At 42.3% G+C, this 11,411-nt stretch overlaps 1 protein-coding gene and 1 long non-coding RNA gene across 7 annotated transcripts in view; both read left to right on the top strand.

Moving 5' to 3' along the window:
* The first annotated feature begins 1,009 nt into the window (after positions 1–1,009).
* Positions 1,010–10,399, top strand: LOC112957418. 2 transcript variants are annotated; one of them, XR_003251225.1, is made up of 3 exons: positions 1,010–1,148; positions 5,887–6,008; positions 10,302–10,399. It is a non-coding gene; the product is annotated as an uncharacterized LOC112957418 (long non-coding RNA). The 2 variants fall into 2 exon arrangements; XR_003251226.1 differs by lacking the exon at positions 10,302–10,399 and adding an exon at positions 6,959–7,089.
* Positions 10,400–11,186: 787 nt separating this feature from the next.
* The window catches only part of BIN1 (bridging integrator 1), an 83,172-nt gene continuing 82,947 nt past the window's right edge, over positions 11,187–11,411 (top strand). For all 5 annotated transcript variants that reach the window (XM_026053804.1, XM_026053813.1, XM_026053829.1 and 2 more), the window contains exon 1: positions 11,187–11,317. In XM_026053804.1, the coding sequence (XP_025909589.1) occupies positions 11,234–11,317 (84 nt within the window). In that variant the 5' untranslated portion in view covers positions 11,187–11,233. The remainder of the gene's footprint in view (positions 11,318–11,411) is intronic.

Genomic DNA, 11,411 nt, shown 5'->3' on the forward strand with positions numbered 1-11,411 from the left:
CATATGAAAAAGGCAGCTAAGGGCTTGCATTCAGGTTGCCACTTGAGAGCTGAACTGCAGAAACTTGATGACGGCTCACGGAAAGCCCCTCACAAACACAAAACAATGTAAGTGACCTGAAGAGTGTTTAATGCAAAATGGAATTGCCATGAGCCAGGAGCATGCACAGGGACAGTCATCAAGTTGACCTGGCTCCTTCTAACTTCATCATTAGCCCTAATATTAGCAGTTAGAGGAGATAAAGTATATGCTGGAAGGCAAATTAATATATCAATGAAAGAGTGTAACAAAACGACAAAAAGAGAAATGAGATTCATTTCATGGTCAGAACATGAGAACAAAACATATGAAAGCAGTAACTGTTACAACTGGCCTGGAAATAGTGTTGAAACAAAACGTACAAAAGCAGTAACTATTGCAATTGGTCTGCATTATGTAATATCTTTCCCAATAGCACAAACGTGTTCTACCTGTTGAAATGAGAAAACGTGCTAAAATATAATGGTACTTTTTTCATTTTTAGAAGTGTTTATTGGAAGTATCACCGAGCTGTAGGTAAGAACATGATGAACTTGCTAAAGGGATTATTGACTGAGAAATGTGTAATAATGCATCAACATTGGCCCATCCGCAGCTCTGGAGGTCTGGTCAAGAAAACTGATTTGCTTTGGATGAAGAGCTTGTACCAGGGAAAYTGAGGATGCTATTAACTATAAAACTTAAGCTTCTTAAACATTTATGTTAAAGATGTTTATTTATGCCAGGAGATCAATCGTTAGCCAAAGATTAAGGAGAACCAGTAAGGAGGAATGTGTAAGTACTTTCCTCAGATTCTTGAGAAATATCTTAGGATTTTAGCCACGTTTACTTTTCACCATTGATTATCAGTTGTTTTTTATCAGTTGTTTTTCTAGCTGAATTAGTGCTTACCTTGGTCTACAGCTTTTTGTAGACAAAAAGATTGAAATCTATCATTTAAACAAGTCTCTTTTTCTCCTTAGCACAACTTGTGACCATGTTCCTGTCCTCTTTATGCAGACAGGAGTATTYGCCTGAATTTGCATGAAGATCCCMAAATACTGCAAAAATAATCTGATCCTGGACTGAAAAAGGAAGCAGTAATTCTTGACTATTAGARAATTAAAGAGGTATGTGGGGAATTATTTGCAAACATTTGGAAGGGCTTGGTTAAAAATACTCATTTTGGAAACCACTGAAAAGCAATCAGCATTTCACTATCACATTTACAGATAGTTCTTTTATGATATTGTCACAAATTCATAACCACTAAAAGGCATGCTAATTATGGTAGCACTATAAAACAACAGCTATTTTCAGATAAAGTATTTCGAACACCTTTCTCACAGAACGTTAGCAGCAACAAATTTATCCCAAAAATAATCATTTACTCATTGCTAGTCAGCTTAGTTTTTTGATGCATATAGAGAATGACATATAGATGCATATAGAGATGCGTATGAGAACGACAAACTGTGGGCAACCATTTGTTGAACTTCTACCCAAGTGAGTACTTTAAATATAATTACAAAAATCCCACAGGATGCAGATTGCTGAGGCATTAGTCTTGGCTGGCACAGCTTTCTTACTCATATCATGATGCAAGTTGATCAGTCAACCTCTCATCAGGCAGCACACTGTATGCAGTGTCTGTTTGCCCATTCATTGGTTCTGTGAGATTAATTTCAAACAGGAAAGATGTAATTCTATGTTTCCCAGGTGAGGGTTTAGGCCAGGATATTAGGGCTTTTCTGCTGTATGGGGTAAATATCAATGGAAAACTCCTAGGCTTCTTCATCTCACTCTGTGACTAATATTTGCAACTGCATAGTGTTAGGGAAAAAAAGTTAGAAGAAAAGAATTATTTTTTTAGTTGTCTTTAAGATAACGCAACAAGTGGACTCATCATCCCGATCTCTGTAGATTATTGCCATGTGCTTTGCATCTAAAGTTATGAAGGGCAATGCTGGACAAACTGACTGGAAGAGCAGTTTTCAGCCCAAGGATCAGGGAAGATTAGAGGGTCTGTTATTTATTTCTAGGTGGTCTGTGAAAGACAAAGACAAGGACAAGAAAGCCTATTGTTTCCTGCCTTATTTGTTAAGGGGGGCACTCGGGAGTGACTGGGAGAAACAAATAGGAACTGTCCACCTGCACTACCAGAGCTCCGGTTTGAAAGGCTGCGACTTTGGAAGGAGAAAAAAGCCTGGAAAAGTAAAACAGACTTGTATTCCCTGAAGGGAGCTTAGCGTGATTGTAACCACCTGGCACGCTCAGACCTTGATCAGGGATGAGTTCCTGGCTCCAGTTGCTGGTGTCTGTCGCAGATGCAGCCCAGCTCCTCCTACAGCAGCTGCCGGCTGTTGCAAAGGGAAGTCTGGTGTGTTAAAGAAAAATAATACTGGCTACAGTTTACCTCAGCATAGCAGGCTGCAGACCGCAGTGGTTCTGTGTATTCTCTGTGATCGTTCCTGCAGAAGGGGTAGGAATCCCTAAAACCAGGAGAACTGCAACTGCCCTTCCACACCAATGAATGGCATCCCTCAAAACACTGGATGAACACAGCTGTTCTGTGTAGCTTTATCAAAACACATTTAGAGCAGAGTTCTATCCATAGGGTATACAAACAAAAATCCTGTCTATTTATCTTTTTGATATTTATATAAGAAGATGAAAACTTGTTTGCTGACAGTTTTGTGGATAGGGTCATTAATTGTCTCCTAGAAAATACTTCTGTAATGGCAACATGAAACCTTCCTGTTATCCACTATATAAAAAAGAGTTGTGTGACTTACAGGATTACCACGAGCCTGTGAGGCTCTGAATAGAGGAAGCATTGGTAACGTTTACAGCTAACTCCCACCCAAGGGTAGCACTGTCCAGGGAATGTAGGATCAGTTGCCTTGCTAAATGCTTACCATGTAAGACTTGATAAATCTGGACTATATTGGCATGCTAGGAAAGGATGCCCTATTTTATCTATGATTTCCAAAGATCTGTTAGCCCATGTGCGTCAGGAGGATGATACTGTGCAAGATGATTCTTGTCCAGACAGTTTGCTTTGTCTTCCTGTGATGGAGCTAATGTGGGCCAAATAGACCATTCTCTTATTATAGCTGCCCTGTGGGTTTCTGTTTTGCTACCAGTTTCTGGAAGTTAAATATGAGCAGTGGCTTTTTTTTCCCCCTCGTATTTATTTGTGGGTATGAAGTCTAATGCTGCTAATAGTAGAGATACCAGAGATAGAAACAAACTATCTCCTGCTTCCAGTAAAGCAGATGTCACGTTTGCTAGTGACTTCAGTGAAGCAGGAGCAGATGTGGAGCATTCCCTTCCAAATCCCCAGAGATGGAATATGGAAGAAGTAAATCATCCCTATATGAAAAGAACAGGATAACTAAGATTTTAGTTCTATTTTTTTGGGGGGAATTTTTGGAGCATTGTAACTCAAGCTTTTTTTCTGTATAGTCACTGGTCTTTGAGAAACTCTGCAATCTTCTACCTAGTGAAACCTTCTGCTTGAGCTTTCAACTCTTTTTCTCAGATTTTTGGCAAAGATGCTTCCAGGTGCCTCCACTTCAGAACATATATTTAGACTCTGGCTATGCAGAAGGCAGTTTAATCTATTTGAGCAGAAATAGCTGCAAAAATCATCTTACCATTAGTGTAGTGTGTCTTACCATTAGTGTGCGCGCAGCTCTCTTGCGTCAGGCAACTTCAGTTCTGTGGAACATCTGCTTAGACGGGAAGACACCAGGTGCCTCCTCGACTTGAGCTGCTCCTTTTTAGTTTTCCTCTCCCTGTGCTGCTTTGTTTCTTATTTTTCACAGACCTCAAGCACAAGATGATGGTGACTGTGACCACATCCCCCTGACACTCATAGGCAGGAGAGTTATAGTGATGCCCTCTCTTCTTAAGCTGTCGGTGCCAAACCTGTTAGAGCTATAAGCAGCTTTTGTGAAGGAATGTAAATGGTGGGGGAATTTCAGGGTATTATTTAGTCAAGGGACCAAGGTTGGACATGTGCAAAGGAGGGGAGAAGGCTACTGCTCCTGTTCAACATAGTGCAGGGGGAGAGGGAAGGAGGTTCTGGTTGTTCTCCAAGTAGCACATTTTTGAAATGTAGAAACTAAATTCTTCTTTCTCTCTATCCAAGTGAAAAACAGTCTTGGGTCTTCCCTTAGTTTATGACTCAATGTCAGTATCATCAAAGGAACCAAGGAGAGAACAACCATGGGTGCCTTAAAATACAAATRGAAACATTTAAGYGATGGCTTGATTTTCCTTCCCCTCTTCTGTCTTTTCTTTATGAGTTTTAGGGAGACATCAAAGTCTTTCTTCTTGCCTGGAAGATCTCTCATATTCATGTGATTCCAAAGGTGGGGTTTTGAGAGAACATCCTGCATTGGAAAACTCCTACTAAGGCTGTTCAGGCATTGTGGCACTTCCAGATTCAACCTTTAGCTTTTAGAGTAGAGAGGAAGAACTAGCATGTGCTCCTGYCACTTGTAATAGTGACCTGTTAAAAAAATCTTTTAAAAAATCAAGATGTTTAGCTGATTTATCTGATAGAGTTACTTTGCTTCAGTTAAGTGGAATGTGGAACAGAAATTTAGCTTGACGTTTGTGTTTGTTCCTTCTAGCATGCTGATGACCGTGATGTCTGTATACACAAAGCTATGACTCATTAAGCTGTCAAGGATGCTTACTTAAGACTCTGTAAATATTTTCTATTAAATTTGGCAGGGACACTTCAAGATGTCAGGGCACTTAATGACATATAGAAATTGTCAGATTATCCATTTGTGAAATRTGTGAATCTTAATTCTAAACCTGCTTTGTAATTGAGCAGATATTTGTAATACTCCATTGTCTGTCATGGATCAAATATTTGTCTATGAGTGAAAGAAAGCTGCTAATCTACCAGTCCATCCACAGGGGTCCAGAGCACTATTTAGAATTTAGGTTAGAACCATGTTGGAACAGAAGTTCACGTTAGAAACCATCTTGATGGAAGCAAGTGATCTTTTTTTTTAGAATGGCCTAGACTTCACTTCTRTGTTTTTAAGTATATATATTATCACAATGCATGAAAGACCCACGTTATTTCTAAGATGGAATATTTAGGTCATGCCGCTTCTGTCCTGATAATGTCAATGATTCCAGTTCATATGGGCTTACATAAAGCATCCATCTATTTCAGTTCTCCTGGGCTTGTCCTTTTCACTACAAGATAATCTTTGGGTTTGCACTGGTAACAGTACAGATTGTGAAGGCAAGTGCACAGTTTGAAAAATTACATGAAATCCCCATTCTATCTATCAAATTGTTTTTGATTATAAAAACAAAGATTTGTACTGATTTGCCTCTAATAAAAAACAATGACTGGGTAGTACTTGCTGTAAGATTGGACAATATATTTTGAAATTACCCACTGGGSATTTTTGATGCTTTTGAGGTCTTCAGTGGGTTTCCCTGGATCTTTGTGTTAACTCTTTGCTTAGATTGGTAAAAGCCACCTGTTGGAAAGGGCTGAGTTGTTACAGGTTATAATTTCTTGCATCTGCCTCACCTGTATTTTCTGCAATTTGGTCCTGGTCCAGGACTTTGGAAACTCTTTGGTAAGTTTCAGTAATTATTAAGTAGAATAGAGTGTATAGTAATGAGCTATATTGAATATATGAAGAAAACTGCACAAGTATGGTAAGTTACCATACTTACTTTCTCAAAAGCACAAACACTACAAGGGTTGGGTAATTTTGAAAAAAGAAACAAATCTGAAGYGATAGTGAGTTTTGACAGTCAATGCAGGTGAGATAGCTCTCATAAATAATTCGTAGTGAATGAGTCACTYGGTTTTGTTACCAGGGAACAGAAACGAGCCTCTCAGGAAAGAGCAGCAAGGAGGAACAAATTGTCACTGGGCCAGCTGTTACCACTGCACAACTCCTTACCTGCTGTGGTCATCACCAGTGTGAAACCTTGCAGAGGTATGTTTTATATACATGTTTTTAATTTCCTGTTCTTTTTTTTTTTAAAGATTTCACGGGCATCCTGTGCTGGTGCTATGTTAAAACAAAGCCAAAAGGTTATTTGATTCCTAATGTCAAGTCTGTCAGTTGTGGATATTGATCTGGCTCCTGACCTCCTTTGTGTGATCCAGGCTGGTGTCCAGACAGCTGTGTATTCTCCATAGCTAAGAACTGGGATACACTGTCCTCCCACCCATCACAGTGTATAATTAATTTCCATTTAAAAAGCATTGTAGTAAATAGCAAAAGGCTTCCAGAATTCTCATAATCATTTCCAAAGCAGGCCTTGGATTTGCTTACTTAACCCCTTGATGATCGATCATAACAAAATTTACTTCCTCTGTCCCAAAAATATTCTTGTGCTGTGAGATAGAACACAGAGAATTTTTGCTAAGCTTTTGGGAAGTGTATTTGTGCAAAGCTTATGAATCATTCCTACAAAGGTTCACTACTGTATTTGTTGGTGAAGCATACTAAACTGCCACACATTCACAGCCTAGGCTGACTTTGTGGTGGCAAGTCCAGGTAGCAGCATGCAGCAGAATGAGGTATGCAACATGGCAAACAGATCGAAAGGACATTTTATTTGAATTTTGAAATTCACTGAAACAATCTTTCAAACTTCTGAGGTCCCAGCAAGATATATCACAAACACCACATAATTCCCTGGAATTCAAGCCTGCAATCAAAGGACTGGCTTCAGTGAGATAAGAGACAAAGGAATTGCCTCTTATTCCCTCCCCTCTTCCCTTCYGAGGGGAGAAGCCTTTCTGAGCCAAACTGACAAAGTGGAGTAAAACTGGAGCCCTCCCGAGCTGACATTGTAGGAATAGGTACTTAGGAGATACTTGTTTGCATCTGGGAGGCAGGAGGAGCTGCTCTTATCTGTCTTCTGTTTCTCATAACAGAATGGCAAAGAGATTCAACAGAAGTTGCAACTTGGAGAGATGTGAAGCGAGAGCAGCTTCTGGGTGCTGTTCTTAAATTTGTTTCCACTCTCTGTTGCTTTGAAGGACAGAACACACAGTGAGCTCTTCTCTGTTATTAATACCCCTGAACACCTTTTTAAGAGAGAATAAAGGGAGAATATAGCCAGTCAGAAAGGAATGCTAAAACAAATTAGATAATGGGGGAATAGATGTCTGACTTACCCTGAATATGTAATCCTATCAAATTAAATGCAAAGATAGAAGTCACCTTAGGCTCTTCTCAAATGTTGTCCCAGTAGAATGCATTATGTGAAGTGGGAAGAAAAAAAGCAAACGGGCTGTTTAAAACAAGCAAGGATGAAGTCAGAACGTTATTAGATTTTGGTACATAATAAATTTTGTGTAATTTGTTGTTTTCAGGGGGTTAGGTGTAGTGCCTTAAAGTGGTGTTCCTCAGGTGACATCACTGAACAGAGCGCTGCTGGCAGCAAATTASAGCCTCTGACTTCCAGTGTTACAGCTAAAGCTGGAGCAGAAACAAGACTATAGCCCAAAAGACCAAATGCTTTGGAATTGTTTAAAATTTGAGCCACAGCTTTGAGTCAAAAGAAGCAGCAGTGATTCACCAGGCTCATCTTCTGTTACGTTCGTATTGAGCAGGGGGGCCCGAGTGTTGTCTGAATTATTCAGTGCAAAAAATTATCCATTATGAATATTTTAAGAATTTAGTAATGATGTATTTATCATAAACATCTTTTTTTTTTAACTCAGCTCTGCTGTTTTAAAGAACACAATAAATATAAGCTTAAAGCCAGATTTTTTTAATGGAAAGAAGCAAAAATGGGTGTTGCTATGTTTTAACCTTCCATGTAACTGGAACATATATACTCCTGATTGGATGAATGTTAAAAACAACAGCCATTGTCATTTTAGAATTCTTCTATTTAAATGAAATGGATTATACCTTAAAGCTTTTGACATCTGCAGCAGGGAAACGATTCTATTTTTGCTTATCACAGCATGTAGTTTTAAACAATCAAAAGGTTCAAGTCAGAGAAGATAAAGATATACTAATGGGCACATTGCTGAAATCCCTCTTTCAAAAATAAAGTTTTGTACGCATTTAAATTGGAAATCATAAAAACAACATCCTATTCACAGATGGACAAACTTGGCAAAAACGGTTGAGGRGGAAAAATAACAACAATTTGTGCAATGAAGAGAATAAATCACATCTAAACTGCCAAGTAATAGACTCCAGCCCAGCAAAGCACTGAGGCATATGCCTCACTGTAAACATGCGAGCTGTTCGTCTCTCTTTAAAGAGATGATTGAGAAGTAAAATGCTTTTAATGGGGTTGAGACCTAAAGGAAACATCACTGACTAGAATATTTATCAACTAATAAAATAATTTAAAAATGTTCATTATGGCCTGCAAATACCTGCCTTTGTGCTATCCTATTTGTTTCCTCCCTTGTATGAACTTTGTAAATGAGTCATGYGGTCAGCAGGGAGATTGACTGCAGGTGGGTTTCCTAACCCACCTGGGCTCTTTACTTCAGCTATCTGAGCTATTCCTCGAACCTCCCTTTGCAGTTAAGGTGGAGTGGGGATGTTTCCAGAAGCTGTTTYGTCTCCTGACTGATCCTTTGGAGCTTCAGATTTCACTTGACCACAGAAGGAGCTTAAGTGACATCAGTTTAGATTAGATTAGACATGATTAGCTGGCTGCACTTAGGTGAAATGARAGTATCGTAGGCTCTGTTGTTATAGTAAGTTTTTAAATTCACAACTTAAACCTAATGAATCTTATTCTAGGAATTCTAAGAAATCAATTTCTCCTCCTTCTAAGTCTGTTTGTGCAGGATATGTCACTAAGGGTTTCTAAAAGGTTAAGCAGCCCAGCCTTACACAAGGTACATGGGCGTATAAGGCATCTGCTACTTGCTAGCCTATATGTTTATTACTGTGTGCAGTCCTGCTGACTTGTGAAATGACTTATTCCTGTAAAACAGTAAGAACGGAGGTTAGAATGGTGATGGAKAGGCCTGAGAGTGAAGCCTTTTCTGGTCACACAGCAGGGCTGAAATGGCTTGGGTGAGGTTAGCTCCGAAAAGGAGCACGTCACGCGTGTGGTTTCCACTGGGCTCGTGCTGGGCCCAGAACCACRTGCTGCCTCACCTGGAGGCCTGCAAGTGCCTTGTGCTTTCAGTGGTGATCCAATCAAGCACAGAAGTAACTGGAAAATGACTCATGCTGAGACATGGATGCTTTTTGTTAATCCCAGCTTTTCAAATGTACACAGTTTGTCATCATTTTTCATTGTGGTGAATGTGGTTTTTGGGCGGTCTTTGTTTCATAATCATCTGGCTTTGTTTGCCATGGCCTCTCTTTTTAGCTCATGTGCTGCATTCTCATCCTCCTTTCATTTGAAAGGAAGTAATCAGACAAAAATCTCTTCAAAACCAGTTTCTCTGAAGAAAGACCCAGGCAGGAGGCACAAATATGTGAGGTAGGACGTGGAGGAATGCATTCAGCCCTTGAAATGTCTGCTGCTTTATACYTGACATTGCAAATGCTTAACCACATGTGCATCTTTCACTGCTAAAACCACAGCTAAGAAGGAGATGGGGAATAAGAGAAAAAAATGGCATGATAATTGTGTTATAGTTAGATTGTGTAAATAGTTAGATACTGCAGAAATATAGATGATACTGGATAAAGAGGAGTAATGGAAATACCTAGTGTGGTTCAGGTTGTGGGTAAAATAATCACACTTGGGACAAATACACCATTGCMTAGCTACAGAAAAATACACTGGAAAATGGATGCAGAATGCAAAGCCAAAGAAGAAGTGAGTAAAACTGCAGCTCATGATGCTGCAATTGTATTTGCAATGCACTGTGGCATCACAGGTATGTACATAAGCTTGCATATGTCTAATATCACTGCATCATTATTACGTTTAGTGAAAGAACGTACCTAAGTATTTTATCAAATCTGAATGATATGTCTGCAAACATAAYGCAAGTGTAGCATGGCTTTAAGCGTGTTTCTGAGTTGGGGCTTTTGTCACGTAGAAAAMGTTATTGTCGTGGTAGGAAACTGCAGCAGAAGTGCTCTGGGGAAGCCTCACGAGGACATGCTGACAGGTTCTCTGCTCAGGTTATAAGGGCTCTGTCAAAAGAACTTTTTTATTTCAAGTTCTGAGTGAAAGAAATAGTCCTGAAGCAGAAAAAGGGAAAAAATAGGAAATATAAGAGGAAAAATCTGGGCTACCTCTTCCAAGTAATCTCCTTTAGCATTTTTGTGTTGCTTTAGATCCACGATAGCGGATGCTTCCTGTTGCACACAAAGCTGCAGAGGTAATGGGGTTCATTTAGCAAGATGAAGGCTCCTGGGACACGAGGACATTGTGCTACCACCCTTCAGTTAAAGCACGGGTAAGAGGTGCAAGTTTCTATCTTAAATAAGGGCAGGTGCATCCTCAAGAGCTAACATCTCTGTGCAGCGCGGCTTCAGTTGATATTTTCCTGGGTGCTTTGTGTGCACAGAGCAGATGTGAACTCCACCGAAGGGGCGACAAGGGGAATGTGCAGGAGCCAGGAAGGAAGGAAGCTGCTCCCCTCTCCCTCTCCCTCTCCCCTGGGATGGAGCAGCCTCTCAGGGGWGCGGTGCTGGCTCCGCGGTGCCGCAGGGGCCCCGTGGGGCCGGGCCCTGTGTCCAACTGCGGCTTGTGGAGCTGAGGGCAGGGAGGCGGCCGGTAACCCGGGCCCGCCTGGGCTCCCGTGCTGCCACGGCTGCTTCTCTCCTGCGCCTTGATGCAAGTTTTGTGGGTTTGGTGTCATTTAAACGCCGCTCCGTGGCCCTCGGCGGCGGGGACACACGAAGCACCGCACTGCGTCACTGCCCGCCCGGAGGAGCCTTCCCGGGGGCCGCGCTCCATCCGGAGCAAATCCAAAGCGGGAGGTGACCGGGCTGTGTGTGGGGGTGCGGGGGGCTCCTGCTGGCGCTGCCCCTCACCCGCCTCTCGGCTCGGGGCGGCGCAGGCCGCGCTGCTGCTGCCCCCTCCCGGGGCGGCGCGCGGCCCCTTTAAGGCGCCGCGTCGCGGCGGCCGCGGCGCGCGGCCCCTTTAAAAGGCGGCGCCGGGGCGCGGCGGGCGCGCGGCCGCGGCCATTGTGTGCCCGGCGCGTGCCCCCCTCGCCGCCGGCCCGGCGCTCGCCGCCGCAGCCGCCGTTAAAAGAGCCCGCAAGATGGCCGAGCTGGGCGGCAAGGGCGTCACGGCCGGCAAGATCGCCAGCAACGTGCAGAAGAAGCTCACGCGCGCGCAGGAGAAGGTGGGAGCGGCGGCGCGGGGATGCGCGGGGGCTGCGTGCGCGCCGGGAGCCGGGGCTGCCTGCGGGGAGCGGCCGCGTGCGGGGAGCGGCTCCC

The sequence above is a fragment of the Nothoprocta perdicaria genome, unplaced genomic scaffold (genome assembly GCF_003342845.1).
Source record: "Nothoprocta perdicaria isolate Ctin4 unplaced genomic scaffold, notPer1 scaffold_0, whole genome shotgun sequence".
Taxonomy (NCBI): domain Eukaryota; kingdom Metazoa; phylum Chordata; class Aves; order Tinamiformes; family Tinamidae; genus Nothoprocta; species Nothoprocta perdicaria.